At 35.2% G+C, this 23,731-nt stretch overlaps 1 protein-coding gene across 4 annotated transcripts in view; it reads right to left on the reverse strand.

Moving 5' to 3' along the window:
- Positions 1 to 6,551: 6,551 nt before the first annotated feature.
- Positions 6,552 to 23,731, reverse strand: part of LOC125657456 (alpha-2C adrenergic receptor-like) — a 32,961-nt gene continuing 15,781 nt past the window's right edge. The window contains exons 1-3 of one of the 4 annotated variants that reach the window (XM_056148170.1): positions 18,947 to 20,839; positions 18,226 to 18,415; positions 7,558 to 9,116 (exon numbers count right to left, since the gene is read on the reverse strand). In XM_056148170.1, coding sequence (XP_056004145.1) covers positions 7,837 to 9,096 — 1,260 coding nt within the window. In that variant the 5' untranslated portion in view covers positions 9,097 to 9,116; positions 18,226 to 18,415; positions 18,947 to 20,839 and the 3' untranslated portion in view covers positions 7,558 to 7,836. Of the gene's footprint in view, positions 9,117 to 18,225; positions 18,425 to 18,946; positions 20,840 to 23,731 lie in introns of those variants that run through there. The other 3 variants (XM_048888032.2, XM_056148176.1, XM_056148181.1) reach the window with 3 other exon arrangements.

The following is a 23,731-nucleotide window of genomic DNA, read 5'->3' on the forward strand; positions in this document are numbered from 1 at the left end:
CCTTGTTCTGCATATGGTCAGTTTTTATACGCCCGTCTTTAGACGGGACGTATTATGGTAGTGATGTCTATACGTCCGTCTGTCCATCCGGATTTTTCTGTTCCTAATTTCATTTCTCTGTCACATATCAAGCTGAAACTTGCTATGTAGCTTTTTTGTAGATCATTCTAGATTATTGTACAATTTTGATCCATTTCGACCTCTCTTAAAGGAGTTTTGCCCCTTTATTTGAAAATTATTGTTATATAGAGGGTACTTAATTTGTCAGGCAAACTCCTCCCACAATTTTCAAGTGAGGACCATCTTGTTTTACTGAGTGTTTGTATGGATATTAAAGATGTGCATGTGGCAAGGATTGTTATTTTCTTCAATATTTGATAAAATTACAGGTTATTGAGTCAGGTTTGAGAGTACGCGATTGTCTGGTTTTCCTTCCACAGTGAGGATATTTTTTTATTTTACAGAGAATTTGTATGGAAGATGTGCATGTGGCAAGGATTTTGATTTTCTTAATTTTTTTTAGAAAATTACAGGTTGTTGAATTTGGTCAGTTTTGAGCAAATATTGCATAGAGAGTACATGATTTGTCATTTATGTTTCCTTCGACAGTTATCAAGTGAGGACCTTCTTATTTTACAGAGTATTTGTTTGGGTATGGAAGATGTGCATGTGGCAAAGATTTTGATTTTCTTCATTTTTCTTTCAGAAAATTACAGGTTCTTGACCTTAGTTTAGAAGCTAGGGTATTTGTGAATAACTTGAAGATTCATAGATTAAAGATTTGAATTCTTAACAAATTTTTAATTTCTTTGACATTTTGAATATTTACAGGTTGAACTTGGTCGAATTTGGGGAAATATTTTACACAAAAAAAATCTACCTTCTGTCACAGTTTTAAACTATGACACTTTATTCATATTATGCAAAGAAAGTATGCCACAGTCTGATGATGGTTGAGACTACCTGAAGCAAAGTTTATTTTCACGGGCGTATTATGTAGTTTGCGGTACTCTTGTTACATCGAGGCAGGCTACTGATTTTAAAGTCAACATTTCGCAAATTCTATGGTCGTTATAACGATCTAGTTTGCCAATACAAACATATCATAGGGTCATTTGCTTTCTGACTTGTTTGATACGGATTGTTTGCTCGTTCTTGGCACACTGATTTAAACTACAGATAACTCCGTTTACCTAATCAAGATATAGGGGCTCACGGTGGGTGTGACCGGTCGACAGGGGATGCTTACTCCTCCTAGGGAATGATCCCACCTCTGGTATAGGCAGGGCCGTAAATTACATGGAGGCGGAGGAGGCAGCTGCCTCCTCCAACTTTTGAGCCAAAAAAAAAATTAAAATTTAAAGTTCATTAGAATTTATGTTGTTTCCAATAACTAAGAACATGATACCTACCTTAAAAAGCATTCCAAATCTTTCTTTTAGAATGAGTTAGTCAAGTAACATCTTAGAAGGCCCTAGAATCAAGGATTTTGCACGAAACGTGTTCAGTGTGCACAAAATGTGCTCAGCGTCTGGGGGCCTGGGCGGCCCCCAGACCCCCGCCTAATTTCCTGCCTCCTCCAAATTGAAGGTTAATTTACGGTCCTGTATAGGGGTATGTGTCTGCTATTTTGTATTGCTTGTAGGAGTTAAGAGATTGATCACTGTTCGTTATCTTTACTTTTCATTGATAAAATTTAAGAAAGCAATGTTAAAATACATATTTTGAAGGGGAAAAGTAAAGTGTGTTTATCTTTACTCGCATTTCGACGAATTGGGAGGAGGTGTGTGGAAAGTGCGTTGCGCTCATTAGATATTTAAGTGTTTATTTTTGTAAGTGGGTTGCAACACTTAATGCTGCCGCGCATGAGTTTGCATGCCTTCACCAGCTGTTTTGTTTTCATTTTTTATCGACACCTCCACTTCCTTTAATTACTTCTCACATGAGCATTCATTCAGCCTTGTTACATTCAAACGAGCTTTTTAAACCATTCAAGGAAAAACACAAACGTGTAATAAAGCATCATGAAGCGTTCTATGAGTGCAGTTTACTTAATCAATACAATGTGTACATAAACGAATTTCTTATCTTCGTCAACGCTTCTACAAAATGAATTATACAAATATCAACAGATAATTCATAACAAACAAACTACAAGTACAAAGAGAAAATTGATGGGCGGCAGGGAAAATCATTCAAATCACCGATGCCATCTGACGAGATTATTAACCTACCAAATTAGCCAATATATTAAAGTTATGGATCGATACAGAACATGTTTATAATTCTGATAAATATTTTTTTATGGACATACTATGTTTCATGTACAAACAAAGTTGATTGCAAATCCAGTACCTGAAAATATACAATGAACAATACAGCACATTGAGATCCATTCAAAAGCGTATCATTAATTAAACTGCAACCTACACTGTAATTATTAGATCCCTTAGAGAAGCGATCGTAAGTGAGCGGACCAAAGGATCTAACTTTAATTAGATTTAATCAAGCTGCTCATCATCATTTGATGCCAAGCTTAAAGTTACAACTTTTTTTCATCCCGTGGGGATCCGGGTTTAAATGGGTCCTTAGTACTTCCTGCTAGTCTAAAGAGGAGACTAAATGAGGCGGTCCTTCAGATGAGACTGCAAAAACCGAGGCCCCGTGTCACAGCAGGTGTGGCATGATAAGGCTCCATCCTTGCTCAGAAGCCGAGCATAGGGCGGAATTTTGCAGCACTTCACCGTCAATAGTGACGTATCCAAACTTGTGATTGATTGATTGAGAACGATTTTGCGCCGTTTTGGCAATATTTCAGCCATTTTACGGCGGTTAACTAATAAATATATGTTTTGTTGTCAATTTTTGAGTTTCCCTGACGGCCCCAAGTGAGCTTATTCGTTTTGGTAAATGAGTGAAAAATTCTCGAGTGACGCGTTAAACAATATACCAACCATTATCAATTTAATGTCAGGGTTGTCACAGGGCTGGGGAAATTTATAAAAGTATATATAGACATCAAGGAAAGAAATGAAGTAATCAGAACTATTTTTGTGTCGATATTGAATATATTTGCACCGAAATTAATTATTTATAACAGAAAGATATACCCTTAATGTAATTATATGATTGAATAATTCTGAGCCTTTTTTCATTAGCTGAGAACCAGCAAACTATAAAAAAAAAACAAGTCTTTATATTAACGTGAGGAATTGTAGCGTAAAGCGTTCAAAAGACGTATGGTTTGATATATTTTATAGTAAATTCAACTTGATTGATTGTTTGTTTTACGTCGATAATTTTTCACTCATATTGCGACGTAATTAGCTGTAGGAGAGAACAACGATTTTAGACCAATGATTAGCGCTCAGGGCCGTAGTAGTGAGGGTTGTTTAGCTAAGAAAAAGGCCGAGGTTGTCGGAAGATTGAAGAGCCAATCGGATAACACAACACGCAAAGTTATGTCGCAATCTCCTTTAAGGTGGATCGATCTTCAAGTGACTTATCAATAATAATGGTTAAAAGTGCAAAAACTGTATTAATTTCCATTCAATATAGTTAAATGTAATCAATAACTAAAGAAAATGTGTATGTTGCCACATTTTTAAAGATGTCAGACATACAAAAACGGAAGTATATGTTAACATCAGAAAATCACACATTTTCGTTGTACAGAATAATTAGAATAGATAACAACTTGTTGAAATGACAAATTTTAAATGTCAGGCCATCATTAAAAATATTTTTGTTTGATGTACTCCGACCCACATTTTTCAAGGTGGGTCGGTAGGTAGGTGTTTTTGTTTGTTTGTTTTTTAATGTCATGAAATTTTTTAATATTTAGTTTTAAAGTAAGGAAAATTTTCTATTTTTCAAGGGAACCAAAAATAAAAATGAAATTTAGAATTGCTGAAAAAAATGTTCGGGTAGGAGCAAATTTGACGGGTCGGTCGGAGTACATCAAACAAATCAATTTTTATTTTTGGCCTCAACAGTTTAAAAAAACTGTTAATTCATAAATATGTATATATTAATTGTTGTTATTAGGGAAATTATGCATAATAGATATGCAGTAGAACAAATACCAACATAGGAGTTATTGCCCTTGACAACATTTTTTTAATTATGAAGAATTGATTATCGATAGAAAATATACACTTTTTCAATATCAATAGTTTACCAAATTTTTTATTTTATGCTGTGAATAAAATTTCTCTGAACGATATATTTCTATCATGCGCAGTTTGATTTGATAAAGATTTTTGCAAAAACCTATGACATCACACGAGGATCGATTAAACTTAAGGCTGTCAATGGGCGTAAAGATCGGGTCCGATGAAATAAGCGCCAGAATACAACAAATATAACGGATGACATGGGGTTGGGATGAAAGACAGAAGTAGAATTACATTAGCCTGACGAGATATTCGCAGAAATTTCTTCAGTTAAGTTGTTTATACTCCGTGGATCGTTCTCGACGCAGGTAGCTCCCTGTTTGTTTACACGATTTGTTGCGCACCTCTACATATATTAGTACCTTACAAGTGGGCATCTGAAAAGCTTGAAGAATGTAGAAACTAGCTATTCAGAACGCCTTATGAGGGTGATCGGTGGGGAAATAACATATTTTGAATAAATTATTGGTTTTGTATGAAAATAATTTCATTCTAGAAGGGGGGGGGGTGTACATAAGATCTATACAAGCAATCCACACTTCAGGTGCCTGATGTCATGATTTTCATTAGCTGCAGAACTGTAGCTCTCTGAAAAAATATTTTGACATAACAGAGAGCTACAGAGCCACCCCTTATAAAAACCTTCGATTTACGGCGTACAAAAAGCTGCGCACGGTTGAGGCCTTATATCGTTGTATTCTTGAGTTGCTGTCTCATAAATTTAATATCAAAAAATTCTTAACATATTTTACTACTATACTTGTGTCTAAACATACCTTCAAATATTCATTAAAGCCCCATACGACCTGAAAAACTCCCAGCTTCAAATGATTTCGTTTGTTGACGTAGCCACTGTCAACGAGATGGAATCAAGTTACTGTTGTAATGATGGGGATGCTTTAGAAAATCAGACTGTAGTGAATAGCACAGGAATTTTGTGAAATCAACACATGGAAAACAACTGATGTACTCGATGAACAGGCTTTCTGTTACTGATGAAGATAGTGATGCAGCGTACAAGTGGAAGTGGTGACATCAAGCACACATATATCAATAAAACCGCCACGGTGGCATAGAGGTTAGAGTGTTCGCCCCGCATGTGAAAGGCCGGGGTTTGAATCCCGGCCGCGACAAGCCTACATTGTAAGTCGTTAAAACTGGTAGTGACAGTTCCATCGCCAAACGCTCGGCATCAGGTGTGAATGTCACGAGTCCTCAGAGATGACCTTAAAAACGGATTTTCCGTGTCGCAGTAGGTGTGGCACGCTAAAAGACCCTCACTGCTCAAAGGCCGTAAGCGCCGAGCAAAGGCCTAAATTTGAAGCCCTTCACCGGTTTAGGTGACGTCTCCATATGAGTGAAAAATTCTCGTGAGAGACGTTAAGCAAGATACAATCAATCATATCAATAAGCGAATCCACACCACATTACAATGTTTAGAAAATATTCACAATCCATAAAATCTTCATTTATTTCAAAGGGTTTCATATTTAAGGTATTCAATGTATATCGACCATATTTCGTATCTAAGAATTGGATGGCGGGATTTTTGCAATCATGGTATCATTATGAAGGGTTCGTCAAATAAAAAAAAAATCCACCACAGAAACGTTTTCAAAATTTTTACTGCTTCAATTATTTCACCTAGAATTTAACATTGAAGTCTATAGGAAGAGCATGTTTCATTACAATATTTTTAATATATATATATATATATATATATATATATATATATATATATATATATATATATATATATATATTCTCATACAAATCTCTAGGTAGAAAAATATATACGCTTTCTCTTTATGAAAACATGAAATAGAATTAATCATTTACCACACACATTTTTAGAAAATTAGATTTTTCTTATTTTTACAAAGAACAGATAACTCTTCAAAACCTATCACGTGCAAAAAGGTCAGCTGTGAATCATTTACTAGTCATGTGAATTTCATCATCTTCACTTTCATCATTATTTAATAATAAATATTTATGTTGATTTAAATACTTCAAAATTGTTCATTGCCCACTGAATACCTTAAGATATTAAACATACAAAATACGCACCTCTATTTTTTACGTGTTTATTCCTATACTTAAAGGTTATCATTTAAATGTAAATGATTTGGAAATATTTCAAAGTGGGGTATGTTTTTGTATTCTTATGAGACAGAACTTACTCGAAAAATTTAACACGAGAAAGAAAAATGTCTTGCTATGGCCTTCAACTCAACAATTAGATATAACGACGACGTTTTTGAAAGATATATTGTTGTGGATTTCAATTCTATCTATTAACAATGTTCATTTTCATTCATACGTTGATTCGATATATCCCAGTGAGCTCTAAATAAAAGACATATCTGCTTCATATTTGGATATTTTATTGAACGTAGATTTTAACGACAAACCAACAACACAACTCCATGACAAACGGGATTACTATAGCTTCTCAATCGTCAAATTCCCATATTTATATGGCAATATTTCATAATTACCTGCATATGGTGATTATTTCGTTCAACTTATTCGATATGCAACTTATTCGACTTACATCGAGGCAGGCTACTGACAAATAAGTTGATGTTACACGAGTTTTAATAGTCTCTTTTAAAATCAGCATTTTGCCAATTCTATGATCGTTATAACGATCTAATTTGCAAATACAACCTGTGGTTAAGTCGAATTCTGTCTGTTTTAAGGAAATGCATGCCACATATATAAGTGGTGTAATTTTTTAATTGTCAGAATCTAGGAATGGGATGGGTAAAATATTTCTAGGCCGTACACCTGTACCTTGTTACCTGTCAAGTTACCCCCCCCCCCATCTTATTGTAATGTCTCAGATCTTACCCGTAAATGTAAAATAATGTAAAGGATATCTCGATTAGTTGGATCAATAAGCACTGAAATAACTACTCAAATGCACAAAAATAATTCATGATTACTTGTAGCAAATTATATATTGGAGAATTAAATCAAAGATTTACTGATCCCACAAATTTTATTATCTGTGAATTATGTCCCCCCCCCCCTCTTTCAGGGGGAGACTTTGTACTTTCCGTCCGTCTGTCTGTCACAAAATCGTGTGGATCTAAGAGGGGTGGAAGATGTAAAATTCTCCAATATGGGTTATCGGATAGATTTGAAACTGTTCAATGCTTCCTTGTCATTTGTAGATGTGCATATTGTCGATGCAGGAGGATCCAATTATTTTCGTAAAAGTTATAGTGGATCTAAGAGGGGTGGAAGATAAACATGTACGTACAATGTTAAATGAATGATGATTTTTCCACCCAATTTCAACGTTTAATAAACGTTGAGTGCCTGCTAGGCATGATTGCACCAGAAAACATATGGGATCAAAATAAGGATTAGAGATTCTTCAATTTCATTTAATATTAATAAAATTTCCAAAATACTCAACAACGAAGTTACATGAACACTTCAAACTAAATCACTACAGGAGACTAGTACATGTATCTCTACACACGCTAATACTGACAACAGAGTATGTTGAAGTAGTATACATAATGTGTCGTTTGAAGGTTAATATACAAGGGACCAATTTCTATCAACCTTCCAAGGACACCAGCAAGAGTTCCAAAATAAACAAGTACTCCCGTACGTACAACTTCAAATTTCCAAACACTTTGGCTTAGTGACATATTTTCTTTACGTCACTTCTAAATGTTGGATTCATAAAGGCATAAATGATGGGATTTGTAACATTATATGCAAAATACATATAAAATATAATGTTATTGTGATCAATAGCATTCAGTGCCATCAGCCAGGCAGGGAAAAAGGCGATGATAAAAACAACAGCAACGATGAAAAGCATTAACGCTGTTTTTATGTTGGCTATTGTATCGTGATCTCTTTGGTGGTGGTGATGGTGGGTGTGCTCACCACGTGACGGCTGCTGTTGAAGAGGCGAGGTCTCGTTGGCGGCTCTCTCCACGGGACGAGAAGAAACGCCATTTTCACGCATTTCCACCTGCAAGTTAACTGGTTCCTTGGTGGTTTCGTTGTTTTCATCTACAGCAAGTACGGTGTAGGACGAACTCGGTGAGTGGTTGTTTTGTTTTGGTGGTTCCTTTAGAGACGCTTTCAAACTGATATTGTTAAGTGCCTTCTGCTTCCGCCTCTTTGACCTTCTACGAGTGACTGAGTGGTAAATCATAATATAAAGCAATAATACTATGATAAGTGATATCAAATAAAACGACGAATATATTTTCTGCCATGTTATCAAGTATTCCATGCTGACTATTGTGCCTGGGTAATCACACTGTCCTGTATTTACATACTTCTCCGAGGATGTAAGGTTTTCCTGGACGTCATTCTTCACATCGTGTGTTGAGATGGTACAGTTAACATACTCTGATGATGAAGAATCCCTTTTCTTGTATACAGAGTACGAAATACAACTCAGTACACCCAGAACACAAGCAAACACGGTCAGCAAACCAATGACGGCCCTGGCCCGATTTTTAGTCAGTAAATGCAAGAACGGATGACAGATACAGAGGTAACGGTCCACTGCAATCGCCACCATAAGGAAGGCCGATAACGGCACGCTGAATGTAATCAGGAACATGTAAATCTTGCACAAGGCATCGTACGAAATCATAAACCTCAAATAGATCATGCAGGCTGTGTAGGGTATAATAATGGAACAGGTCAAGAAATCATACACAGCTAATCCAAGAATAAAGACTGATGACGTGAGTTTGTCCTTCTTTTTCGTGTAGACGAAAATGACGATTCCGTTACCAATGATACCAATGACACTGAAGACTGCCAGCATGGTGATGACGATGATGTCGGACCTAGCCATCGGACACCCTGGTCTACCGTCATCCTCTTCGCAGTGGATCTCTTCGCTGTGACCGGGACACTCGGTAGTGTTCATTTTCACGGAAGTTCAGCTACCTAGAATGATTAAAAGATAAAACGGTTAGTAGACTTGAAAACATTGATCGATATTCGTTTAAAGTGGCTATATTTTACACATAACGAGCAAATGTTCTAAGAAGTCTTGTAGTTAATCACAGGAAATGAATGCCGACAAAGTTATTCATCGAAGCTTGTTGCGACGTAAATTTACATCAAAATGTGACATACGCGAGATTTCTTTCTTTTCGAACAATGTAACTTTGTAAGAATACGTTGATTAAAAATATTCATTTGTGTCTGGAATGTCACACGATGCTTGAATATTGATTCCATCAGAATTTGAACTTCAGCAATAGAGTATATGCTTTAACAACGAGGCATGTAAAATCTAAGGTGTATTTACTTGCCATGTTTGACAACATTCTAATTTGAAGTACGTTGTAGTACACGTAAGTATCATTGATATCTAATTACATCACAAGTACGTCATTTACCGAATTTTTTTTCTTGTACCCCAAAAACTGTTTTGAATGAATCATTGCGTGTTCTTAAATTCCCGATGAATTCTACGATCGTCCATTACATTGTAAGAGCAGATAGTTAAGAATTGTAAAATGTACCATTATAAGTAAAAGGAATATACTAAAACTGATTTAAAAACAAGAGTACCAATATTAACCATATACATGTAAGCAATGTCCTTTTCTTTTGGTTCCTACATAGTCATACATGTACAAGGCAAGTGATACTACTGGAGTATTACGCATTTCCATGTAACCTTGTAGTTCTTCAGCAGACATTATCCCATATTCAAATGATTGAAATGCCTTTCTTACGTTTGTTAAAAGATATGAATGTCGCAAACATAGCAGAGGAAATGCATAACCCGTGTTACAATGTATACTGCTTGCGACCTTCATCCCCCATTTAACAAATTAAACCAACGAAAGGCATTTTTAATTCATATATTTCTGAATTTCTTTTGATATAAATACAAATATCTAAAATAGGTATTATTGACTTTGGTGTGTCCAGGGGTCCGTGTTTGTCCAACTCTCTATTTTGTATTGCTTATAGGAGTAATGAGATTGATCACTGATCGTTATCTTCGCCTTTTACTTGTAAGTTTATTAAACCTGATAGCTGAAAATCACATTACCTGGCCTGGATTTCTCGAAAAGAACTTAAGTAGAGACTAAGTCGAAGATTTTACTCAAATTTAAGCAGCTCAAATAGAAGAAAACTCAAACTTAAGTTTGAGAATTTTTAAAAAATCCAAGTAGTTGTAATGATTTCCATAATAGGGCGATGGTAAAGGGAAATATTCCAAGAAGGACAAACTAATATGCTATCGTATACTATAGGTATGCATTCTCTATTATTCGAAATTCAAATAAAATATAATTGAAAACACATTTTCGTACAATTTCAACAATACCGCTAAGTTCGTGCAATGTGCTTATTCACACGCGGACAGACAGCACTAAAACCCGGATTAACTAGATTTCATAGGTGCAAATAACAAGCAATGTATTTCAGTAGAAAATCAGCAGAATACACACCATGAATGTAAATATAACCATGAGAAACTTTTAAAGCTACTGTCATGGTTTTAATACAATTTACACGTCATTGAATGGAGGTGCATATCATAATAGAGAATCGGTGACCAAATATATTTTAAATCAACATTATAATTCTTCCGGGGTTATGGTTTGATGAAAATGAAACTTGAATCTACACTACATGAGGATATTTGAAGGTTAATCTGGCAAATGTTCCAAAGGAATTATAGATTCCTTCGGAACATTTCTCAAGTATTTATGCATTTTCATATGTAAAACTTTAAACTCTGATGATTTTGAATTATCTGCCTCCGGGTTTTATTCCTTAAGAAAACTTGAATCTAAATTCAGAGTTTGGAAAATGAGATTATTGTGGTATTTGAAGAAAATAGTGGGTATTAACGAATTTTCCCTTATTGAATATACTCGCCTACAAGGCTGGTTGTACTCGAATTCCGATTGAAAAATCTATATCCGACTTGTATACACACCAGACAAGAACTTATAACTATTCTAAAAACAAGCCATTTAGGAGAAAAAAAATTAATATCGATCCCTATTCTCATATACATAACTAAACAGCTTACTTTGAATCATCATTATTTTGCTGGGTTGTTTTAAAAATTCATCTATAGAAATGTTTTATTCCCAAACACTTACACTATAACACGTTTCAACCCTAGCAAAACGGGAGGTACCTGTTAATGATGGGCCCTAAATCGCGTGAAAGAACTGAAAATATTTGAAAACAGTGACTACAAATGCTTACTAGAAAGAGAGGCAATGTACGTGATGCCGTATAGCGGGTGTTTTCCGCGAGGTTATAAATTTGGCTTATTTTAGCGGTTACATACATGTAGCTTTCCGCTAAAATTTCACTCGCCAAATATGCCCTTAAATGAGACTTAAATATTTGCAAGTGAGAAAACTCCAATATGATTAAAACCAGAAACTATGATCCGCTCACTTAGATTGCTACACTAGGGATTTTAATCAGATTGAGAAAACTCTTCCTTGTCCGCCAAAATTTATTTCGCTAAAATTATTAGCATATCTTTGAGCAACGAAATCGCCAAATTTTAGACCCGCGGAAAAAACCCGCTATACGGTAATAATATTGATAACATAATATGATCAAGTTTACCTAGACAGTCATATTTTCGCACACTACAAAGTGCATTGTGGCCTTTGAATGAAACAGAGACCCTTAAACAAATTGTGCTCCTTTGTTAGCTGACCTGTTTTTGTATTCATATGTAGCAGAATTTATTTAGAACCTGTGTGAGAAAAAATGTCTGGCCTTCATTTCAACAGTTAGATATATCAATGACGTTTTATCTATTATCAATAATAACTTTCATTCATTTGTCGTTTCGATATATCTTTGTGAGCACGAAATAAAAGACACCACAGAGTCGTCCACTTCTGCTTCATACTTAGATATTTTATTGAAAGTAGATACTAACATCAAACCAAGTGATCAGTCCCATAAACATTACAAAATACACGGACCCCAAGACACACCAGATGTGGGATCAGGTGCTAAGAAGGAGTAAGCATCCCCTGTAGACCGGTCACACCCGCCGTGAGCCCTATATCCTGATCAGATAAACGGAGATATCCGTAGTCAAAATCAGTGTGCCACGAACGGTCTAACAATTTGTATGAAACACGTCAGACAGAATGTGACCCAATGATAGATTGTATTTGCAAACTAGATCGTTATTACGACCATAGAATTGGCTAAATGCTGACTTTAAACGAGACTGTTGAAACCTCCGTACCATCAACTTGTTTGTCAGTAGCTTGCCTCGATTTAAAAACTGATTATACGCAGAACAAGCTCTCGCGTATCGAATCAGTTGAGAGATATAAACTCCATATGCAGGTGATAATGGAATATTGTTACATAAATATGGGAAGTTGACGATGGATAAGCTGAAATTACCCTGTTTATCACAAAGTTGAGTTGTTGACTGTTCGTTATCTTCACCTTTCATATAAGATACACTGAATATTTATATTTATGTAAGTTTCATTTAAATCAGACATGAAGAATATAATACAAAAGAATTAAACATCCGATGTTATTCCGAATTCTTAATCACTATTAACTTGATATGTAAGAAAACATTATTTATAATACTATTAGATTGCGCCATTTTTACCCAAAATTTGATATCAAAATTCATTATTGATAGGAATTATGAGATTGATCATTGTTCGTTATCTCAATATCTTCACCAAAATATAATTCAAGGGATGATAGACCATTCATCATCACAGAAATCCCTAAAGCATCGTTAAACAGAAATATTGAATGTTACACAAATATTTAACGTAATCGAAGTGATACTAATACGACAGACACTACAATAGGAGATATTAGGTAACAATTTACTCGAATGGTTGATAATTTTAAAGAATTGTCAGGTTGAAATGTCGGTGAAATCCGTACGAAATGGAACCGACTTATAACGCGGGGGGGGGGGGGGGGGGGGGGGGGGGGGGGGGGGGGGGGCTCCGTGGCCGAGTGGTTAGAGCATCGCGCTCAATATTACATGGCCTCTCACCTCTGGTCGGCGCGGGTTCGAATCCCGCTCGCGCCGGTAAGTGAGAAAGTTTCCCAGTTTACTTTCCGAAGGTCGATTGTATAAAAACTGAAAAATTGTTGAGTGTGGCGGAAAACAGCAAAACAATCAATCAATATAACGCGCGACAAGGGCAGATTCCCTCAACATAATCTTTTTTCAAAGAAACCGATTCTGTAGAACCCATATTTACGCAAGTGTATCCGCTTATCCTTATATAAATCCCTATTGTGGTCCACAAATTAAGGATCTATTGTCACGAGTTTTAATGAAATCGGTATCATTGTGATGCTGAGAAGTCGAAGGTGTGAATTTACAAAATTACAGACCATAGGTATGAAAGCCAAAGGGCAATATGTCAAACATTTACAAAACATTATCCAGATCATTCATTATGATTGCTTCCACACCACTCTAAAGATGATGCTAAATCTCTAAATTATTTACAGTTTACGGAACATGTTCCTAGCCTTATATTTTCTCCAAAGCTTACTAAACAAACACTTCTAGCCTCATTATGGATGCTTACACGGCCATTCGAAAGTTTACTGAATCTCCAAACCATTCATTAAGCTCGATTTCACAGTATTTGTAGTTCACTACGCATTCCCTATATAATTATGATCGTTAATCATTAACAGTATAGTTTTCATGGGAGTCTAAGTCAAATTCTCGGAGCATTCAATTCGATTGCTGAGGTCGGTATGCCCGATCTTTGTGTCCTAGCTGCAGAACTCTATCCCAGATGTAGCTAGCTATGTTCCATGATGAAGGGATAGACAAACAAACAGAAAAACTATAAATATTAAACAGGAGCAATTAAAGAAATATTTGAGATCTGGAAAATGTGACATTCTTTACATACTAATTCTGTTTCTGTGAATTTGAATGGCAGAAAAAGACTAATCCAGGGAAGTCTTTTAACATATTTGGGAAGCAGTCAAGAATTACGTCATCGGAACAGCTCTTCTACATGTAAATAAGTCGGTGTTCTAAATTTGACATGAAACGCACATGCATGTATCATATAAATATTTTCCCGATCACAGATTTTGCTTGGGGGTTTTACGGAATCTTGATGGCGCTTTTAAATAAATCAATGTTTTGTCATTTGTATTTACATTCGTCAGATTATCAGGTCTATGATAAGGTAATAAAACCATTCTGATATATCTTGGTGTCTTATTGGTTATGAATTTTGGTTATTGTGGTGAGCATGAAGACGGGTGAAATGTCGAAGCAAGTTTATTCTGATGTAGTATACCAGACCCTGATACGTCTATATGGGCACTTTGTCAAGTTATACAATTTTTGGTACATTATTGCATTGTAAATAGGGAACATTTCATATTCCGACACTTACAAATGTACGTTAAAAATCAAAATATTTAACAGTTTGGATGTAAAATAAGACGCCTACCTTTGGTCAGACTATTTCCTAGCTTCAATAATGTAGCCCTCTGCGATGTTTTTGGGAAGGGGGGGAGGGGGGAGAGAGAGGGCTACAACTCCATAGGATCTCTGTAATGGTGCAAATGTGGGAGTGATTCACTCCCGCAACATTTTCGATCATTCTAAACATTTACTGACTTTATTTACGTAAATAGAATGATATTCTATGTTTCTTAGTCATTATATAAATTTATAACCTGCAACTTTGTTTGGCTCTATTCTACCGTTTTCAACAATTTCGATATATTCCAATTTCTCGATTCCTATTTGTGCGCCATGTTTGATGTATTGAAGTTTCAACTTCCGATTGTCAAGTTATTTGCATATGTCATATAAGGTAGTATTTACAGCAATGGACAAGTACGGTGGCGAAAGCTATTTCGTCGGTATTAAAAAGATTTAGATTTAATAACGAACAGCAGATTGTAAATTATTTCTGCAACCTTATGATTTCCCTTTCTTTGTCGGAGTTGCTCGAGTAACTACATTTTCGCGCAGATTGTCAATGTTTAGGTTTTTCCAGTAGATCCACCTACGAGATCTCGCGATAACAAGCATGGCGGAACAGACGAAGAATTTTGCATGCTGTACATGATGTTTAATGAAAAACACCTTTATTAGACATGCCCAAGCACAAAGTTGGTACTCATTTTGTTATAAACAACATTTGAGACTAATACACGGAGCTTATCATCGGTTATTCATAAAATTATTTTGCACCATTACGGAGATCCTATGGAATAGTAGCCCTATTCCGAAAACGTCAGAATAAAAGAAATCGGATAGGGCTACATTATTGCAGCTAACTATTTCCGTGTCTCTTTTAAAGTCAGTATATCGCAAATTCTGTGGTCATTATAACGATCTAGTTTGCCATTACAACCTATCATTGTGTCAAATGGTGTCTGACGTGTTTCATACCGATTGTTAGGCCGTTCGTGGTACACTAATTTTGAATACGGATGACTCCGTTTACCTGATAAGATATAGGGCTCTCGGCGAGTGTGACCGGTCGACAGAGAATGCTTATTCCTCCTATGCACCTGATCTCACGTCTGGTGTGTCCAGGGGTCCGTGTTTGCCCATCTATCTATTTTGTATTGCTTGTGGGATTTATGAGATTGATCACTGTACGTTATCTTCGTCTTTCATGTTGTTATAGGAGATGTTTCACATCGTATGATTATATATTTCAGTATTAACATTTTACATTTATCCGTATCAAATTGAAAAATCAGTATATATTTATCTGAATGTAAAACACACATTTCATTTTGGAAATCCAGCTGACTGAAATTTAATGAGATAATTTTTAATACCGAGGCTATTCAAACTGGCCCCATATAGTCGCCTCTTACGACAAGCAAGGGGTACTGAGGACTTATTCTTACCCGGGTCCCCACGGGAAAGAAAACGATGGCTCTGGTAAGTTTTGAAACCAAGTTAATCGACTGTGGATAAGGATCTATCAGATGAAATACATAATGCTAGATCATGTGTAAAACACTAGAGGATAGTTAAATGCCGGGAAAATAGCACGTGGTTTGCTGATAACAGTCACGTGGTCAGCACTCGGCTTGTTTCGGAAAGAACGTGTTTCAATAGACAGGCTGCATTTTGGAACTATTTCTTTTAAAACGTATTTTTTTTGTATGCATATGGGTTTTTTTATTCATAGAATATCGTAGTATTGAATACTAGAATAAATCCTAAAAATTTGGAGCAAGAACACGTTAGAAGATCGGGCATGTCACTTTATCCATTGATAAAATTGAAATATTTCTTGATTGCGTTGGGTAGGACAGAGGAGATGCTACCAGGGTTGTAATGAATCCAATTTTCTCTGATCTGTGTATTGTCTGTAACCTTGAATCATATCTTACTTTAGCGGACATTGAATACTATTCGCAATAATATAAGATTATTGCCATCATGAAAACTAAGATGACGGAAGACGCGTAATCGTGTTACGTCCCCTTTATTGTGTGCCACCTCATAAAATTAAACTTTTTCAAGACTCTTTTCAATACGTTGCTGCTATTTTATGGAATTATTTACATATTGAAAAATCGCAATCACTCAATGCTTTCAAACAAGTTAAAACAGTATGTCGGAAATCTGGTGGGGTACCCAAAGTTCGGGATAGAGTGTTTAAAATAGGAAGAAATATCGTTACGATAGGAATCTACACTCGTACGTACAGAACATATGAGTGTGTCTGAAGTGTCTGGACTCAAATTCATTCGACGAGAAATTCACGTCTAATACACTGTTATACGTAAGTTGATGTTTTCTATTTGTATTCATATGCATATTTTCTGGTTGTATTCACCAAATTTAATTTACTTTCATGTTCCCGTTCTATATTTGTGCGACCTTGCATGTATGGTGTGGTGCTGTTTATAATCGAGTGTTGTATCACGAATTAATGGATTTAAAAGAAAACATGCATTTCTTTTCTTTTTATTGAGGAACGAGTTAGACAGAAATCAATTTCTCTTGGTCTAAAAAATAAATGGATTATTTCGAATACTCAAGGTTCCCCATCAGAATACCCGGTTTTTTTTCGTCCGGTAAAGTTATGACGACAGGCAGTAACACACTACATTTTCCCTGAACTTTTATTGATACACTAAAGGCGCTACGTGTCGTTATTAATTCTATATACATGTAATTTTCTATATAATCTATTGTGTTGTTTGCAACTTATTTTCATAGCAGGAATGAATGGCTTTAAAGAAGAATCGTTTTTATTTCCGATGATCCATCCTTGCTTCATTAGTGTAATTTGAAACAATATTGGTTTGGTGTTCATTCGATTTTATGTGTGCATATTAATCATTTTCCTCCTCTTTTTTAATAATCAGTTGATATTGGGGTTTCTCATGCATTTGCACTGAAACTATTTATTCCATCCATCATTTGTTGTTATCGAAAGTTTCTCCAACGGATAGAGAAAGGTTTCACACGTCCTTTAATTAGATCCTATTATTTTGTCTAGCATCTAATAAGTCCTTGCATGGTTTGATTGTAATATTATCGACTTTTAAGAAATGAAAAAAATATGTTGATTGGAAAGTTGGAGTTATCTTCATCATTACACTCTGTGAACTAATGCACGAATTCTGAACTGAACAACACCTTAGTTAATCAATAGTTGTTACAAAAACATAGGTCTCTGTGCATATTGCAAAAAAAAAAAAATACTGCTTATCACATGTATCCTTATCAACAAGGAAATGTACGTATAGAATATACGATTAGGATTTACTACGTAGAGTGTTATAATAAATAATGACAGTTAGTTGTTAATTTTGGTGTATAAAAATCTAATGAGTGCCAGGTATCCGATTATAGGAGTAATCGTAGTTTTTATCGAATTCATTTTCTGTTCTTTGTGTGCTCTGGTCTAGTGTAATCATAAATTGCAAAAAAACAAAACCAAAGCAAACCAATCAGCTTCCAGGCTACTCTTACGTATACAAATGAACTTGAAAAATTACATCAATTGATTCATTTTTATCCCTCTGTACATACATTCGAAGTTCCGTGGGTATTATTGTATACCATGGAATCACAGATTGTATCCATTGAAATGTGAATCCATCGCAGGAGAGGGATTTTACAGGCGGAGGTTGGAGGTTAGCGTAAATTAGATTTACGACATTCAGACACGCCACATCATTATTCCATCACGTTAAGTAGATTGTAATATTAAAGGCGCAAGCTGTAAAAAAAACAAACTTATTGACTGGTGTCATCAATGGATACATATAAGTTATGTAAACATTGATATCAAATTAAGCATTTGCAATAGAATATTAAAGTTATTACTTTTTATATCAATACAGACTGAAATTTGTAAGCTTTCATTTCACGTTATTCATTAGGTCAGGTGTAATAAATTGCGAATGAGCATGGACAGATTATCTATCTCGTTATATCCAAAGTAGATGATCCATGTAACGACCCTTAGATGATGAAAATAGTAGAATATAGGATATAAAACAGACAGATCAGAACCAAACTACAAGCCGGTCTTAAGAGATTTCGTTCATATATGATAACACTGCAGTGTCAGAAATTCAAGCAGTATGTTGTTCTTGTAAATGAGATGATTTACGATTGATTTCCCATCACTATCCTTCAACGACAGCCTCTTAAAAGACCTCTTGAAAATTACAATTAGTTGCAATATTGCCTCATTAGAAAATATTATATCAATGATAATACAAATGTAGCTACCATACATACTCACTTGTACGCGGCGGTGGAGCCCGAATCATCGAAGATAATATTATGTGCATGTCTACTTCCAGTGTGAGCAGTTATACCCCCGGAGATGTTCTATTCACAGGGTCAATTATCAATTAGGTTCCGCGTGTTTACAAATCCGAGAATACCATCAATAATTCACTAACGTAATTACAAGACCGTCACATTTCCATAGACGTTTCTTAAAATCAAACTGATTTACAGGGGTGAAGTATTTTTAGCATCAAGCAATAAATGAACTACACATGCTCTAATTAATTTTTCGCAAGGGCGGGTTTGTAATGGAACACTAATAAGATATATAAGAAAACACTTTTCTAAATATTAAGTCTTTTAGCGCAGGTTTCCTTTTCACTGATTAAAACATTTTTAAAATCCCGACAGAAGTTCACGTCAATATCCCGTCTAACACAACGACAATATGGCGTCGGAGCAAGCCATTGTCCAATTAACTAATGGAACTATTTCATTTAGTTCAATTAGAAAAGGAAACGAACATCTCGCACAGTGGCATATTCTTGAGAACCCGGCAAACGTTGTCATGTAATTTGATCACAAACTTTTGATCCATTTACATGTATATCTGTAAGCGATCAATATTTTATAGATCACCCTGTTTACTATAATAATACACCATACAGGTGCCTCACCCGGGCAGCATGCAATTAAAACTATATAACGTGAACGCTCCTACATCGGCTCTCCATTTCATAATCATAATTTGAATTGGATGCGATGTTACAGAATAGTGTTAGAGTAATTGAGTAGAGTAATTGCTGTCACGATTCACACTTAAAGAAGTACAAAGCAACGATGAAAATTATCAAAGGAATGAATTTAATTTCGGGGCATATTGCAGGTATTCTACATGTAGTTTGGGTCAGTTTATGTTTTATAATTCGCGAAGCGGGTTATATAAAAGCGTAAACTGACCCAAACCAGGTTATATGGCATTATATGCCATAAAATTAAACTCTTTCCTTATAATTTAATGCAAAAAGACAAGTACTATTCTTCGATTATCAAAATATACATACACACTCAAAAAATACAAATGGCAGCTACATGTACGACGAAGCGTCGAAATGTGAAGACAATCAGCTACAATGTACATATATCTTAGTTCTACGGAGCCTTTTTACAAAGTTATTGAAGATAAAGTTTGCTACGAACTTCATAACAGAAAATATGTGTCGGCCACGCATGCAATGCATTTAAGATATATTTTGAAGTTGCTCCGACCGAGATTGAGAAGTTTAGTCTTGGACACGGCACAAAACAGTTTTCAAATATCAGGAAATGCAATAATTTGCGGCGTTTATTTTCATCAAAGCTTTTTTAAAAACTTATCTTTGTATGCAACATTTTCGCCTATGAATATATATTGCGATGCGAGGTGATGTAATCTGATAAATTTTCAGGTTTTTTTGTTTTTGTTTTTTTTTTTTGCATTGAGAGCCGGATCAAGCGATCTGAGAAAAAAGGCAAAATTTAGTCTATATTATTCAAATATCATACAGAGAATGTATTGCTTTTTTACAACAGTGATTTGCGTATAAGTAGATTCTCTATGTCTTGCTTGACATTGCGAAAACAACCTGTGTATTAAACAGAATTCTACCACGGTTATTACAAAGATCAAAGGAATGCCGGGGTCATTATTCTGCGATATACAATGTACCTCCATACGTATGAGAAAATTAATACCCATCTCACTTGCACTTCGTATTTTGCTAATGCAACAATAATCAATGACTGATAAATCAAAGTAAATTTTAAAATCATAAAAATCAATCAATATACGTTGTAAAACAAATTCATAAATGACTGAAGAGCACTCGTCTTGTCAATCAGCATAAATCAATCGTCTGCATTTTGAGAGCAATACACCTGTAAACATGGCGATGCAATGGATAGGATCCCTTAACATCATACTAAATACTTGAAATATTTTTGTTGAAAATAGATTAAAAATACCCCTACCATCTCACCGTTTTCGACAGCAAAAACATTGTAGGCCGTTTCGGAAACTGCCATGACGTCACAGTGACCTAATAGTAGCTGTATAGGAAAACGATTGGCTGTATATTTCAGAACCATTGTAGAATAGAAGTACAGTTCTTGTTTTCGTGTATGTTGTAGGATAACCTCCTTGGCCTTGAAATGTAGTTTGAAATATAAAAGCTTCGGTTCCCATACCAAATCACATGATAAAAATGAGTTGTACATGTATATATCTTAGTTGGTACATGTATATGACCAATCAGAGACTAGAATACAATAACAATTAAATCATTTGGAATGAAAAACAACAGGTTGTGTATTGTAAAATTCGCGGTGTTCGAAAAATAGAATTTCCCAATGTAATAAAAATGACCATTTTAGATTATATTTTGCAAGCCTAACACTTTAATCCATCGAGCCAGCGATATAGATAATGAAATTTATGATGACAAAGAATGTATATTTGATTTTACTTTTGCTGCAATGGCGGACTGCCGTTTGCGAAATTTTAACGATATGTTATTCCTCAGAATTGATGTAATATTAAGGTAATAGTTCAATTTTAATATTACCCAACGTATACATGTACCTATTTATAGCGTTGGATTAAGAAACTAAAAAATGATGGTTGCGATGTGCTTGTGAAATATCGTTTAATCTCACTGTTACAATTTTAGTGTGAATGCTACCTTAATGAATAAATTAGGAGACACTGCTATAAGATTTTATACCCTGTTTCCTGATTTCTTTAATGTACAAAATACAGCAATTTTGCAATTACATACTACATATTCCCCAAATGAACTTCAGTTGAAAATAATCCTCGATTAAAAACGAATTCATGTACATTTCTATGTTTATAGTATATGAACAATTTAATGAGCAACTCTCCGATGTTGTTACTTAATCTTCATGAGTATTGTAAAGCACACAGGAAAAGCTGGGGTTCGAAAGTGTATTATTGGTCGTAAAATAAAGTGGAAAATGGAATAATGGATATCTAGAGATCTAAAATGGATTTTTAATTCATTTACTCTCAGTTTTATTCTCTCTCTGACAACACTTTTGCTTTAAGTACTAATTCTCTTCCATACGGGGATGTCACGAAATATCGACAGTCCGTAAATTCAGATTAAGTCATATTTACTCACTATATTACAATCTTTTTCAAGTTATTAGAGCTTAGTTGAAGACCTAATAAGCTGTGAAATACAACAGCATTTTCTTTTCTATTTCATTTGATCTTAATAATGTTTTTACTATTACAGGCTGGAGGCTACTGTGATATATTCATTAACAAGCAGACTATCTGCAGAACCGTATCTCTCTGAAACAACACTTGCGGTATACATGTCCACCCGTTACATGTACATGTGTGAACACTTTCTCTGCATACGATTGAGGTCATAACTACACTTTCCTTTACACACCAATTTTGACTACAGATTACTTCGTTTACCTGATAAAGAGATACACTGTAGGGCTCATCGCGGGTGTGACCAGTTAACAGGGAATGCTTACTCCTCCTAAGCACCTGATCCCACCTCTGTATGTCCAGGGATCCGTGTGTATCCCACTCTTAAGTTTGTATTCTTCATAGGATGTATGAGAATTGATCACTATTTGTTATCTTCACATTTTCTTTAAACAGATTTAAATCATCTATTAAAGTCCCTTTTAAGATTTCAAACCGAAAACATAGCTATAATACGTTGTTCTTGTTCACATAGACAAGATAAGTTGCCATTTAATTCTAACCCCGCCCCCGACAGCTGTATCAGTAACGCCTGCCATAACACGGGGACATTGGTTTTAATCACCCTACATACCCCTATGCTCTCTTCTAAATACCGCGCAACTAGCAAAGGAGCAGTCACTACCCATATACGAGTCTTCGGTTAGACGCGGCCATGGTATGAGCAGGAATTGAACCTATGACCTTCCTACCATGAAGCAAAATCCCTAACCTCAAAGATTGATGTACAGGTAAATATAATAGCAAAAACGTTGCGATGAACAAGGAATTTAAAAGGGATATAAAACGCTACTTTTTAGAGAAGAAAAACTACATGTAATTGCAGTTTAATTAATGAAAACATTTAGTCTACAGGAAGCATATCCATCAAAATCACATAAAAGCCATGCTAAAAACAAGCAAGTCTTTAAAAACCACATCTCAAAGTTCGTCGTATATAATAACGTTCATTGAATTAAAAACATGACGCAGTGGGACAGTAGCATACAAAAGAAGTTAGAAACTACAAATAAAATCTCATCACTGATCAGATCTCGATAGCATCGTAAACAGGTGGATTTACCCACTTGGTTTATAAATACATCATTTTTTTTTTACTTCGTATATGACTTTAACAACGGATGTGCATACCATGTCACGGTAGCCGTTGACGCAATAAAGATCAAACCGGTCAAAATTTGTGGCACTTCACTTAAAGTTGGTGACGTATCTTCATGAGTGGTTAATTTTTTAATGGGACATAAAACAACAAACAGGCGTTACATCAACGGTAGCACAAAAGCCCGGGCCTACATATAATTTTCACCCCCCCAAAATTAAGTTGTCTATGCCTATCTCCACACTTTCTGGTTAGGGTCACTTTGGTATGCTATTTCCATTCACTATAACATTAAATTTAAGGTGGGTTAGCTGTGAAAGTGATGGCAACTGGTTTTTCGCTCTCAATGGCTTAGGAATGCATGTATATATTAATGACGAATAAAAACATTTATTTTGTACCCAAAAGAG

The sequence above is a fragment of the Ostrea edulis genome, chromosome 1, assembly GCF_947568905.1.
Source record: "Ostrea edulis chromosome 1, xbOstEdul1.1, whole genome shotgun sequence".
NCBI lineage: Eukaryota > Metazoa > Mollusca > Bivalvia > Ostreida > Ostreidae > Ostrea > Ostrea edulis.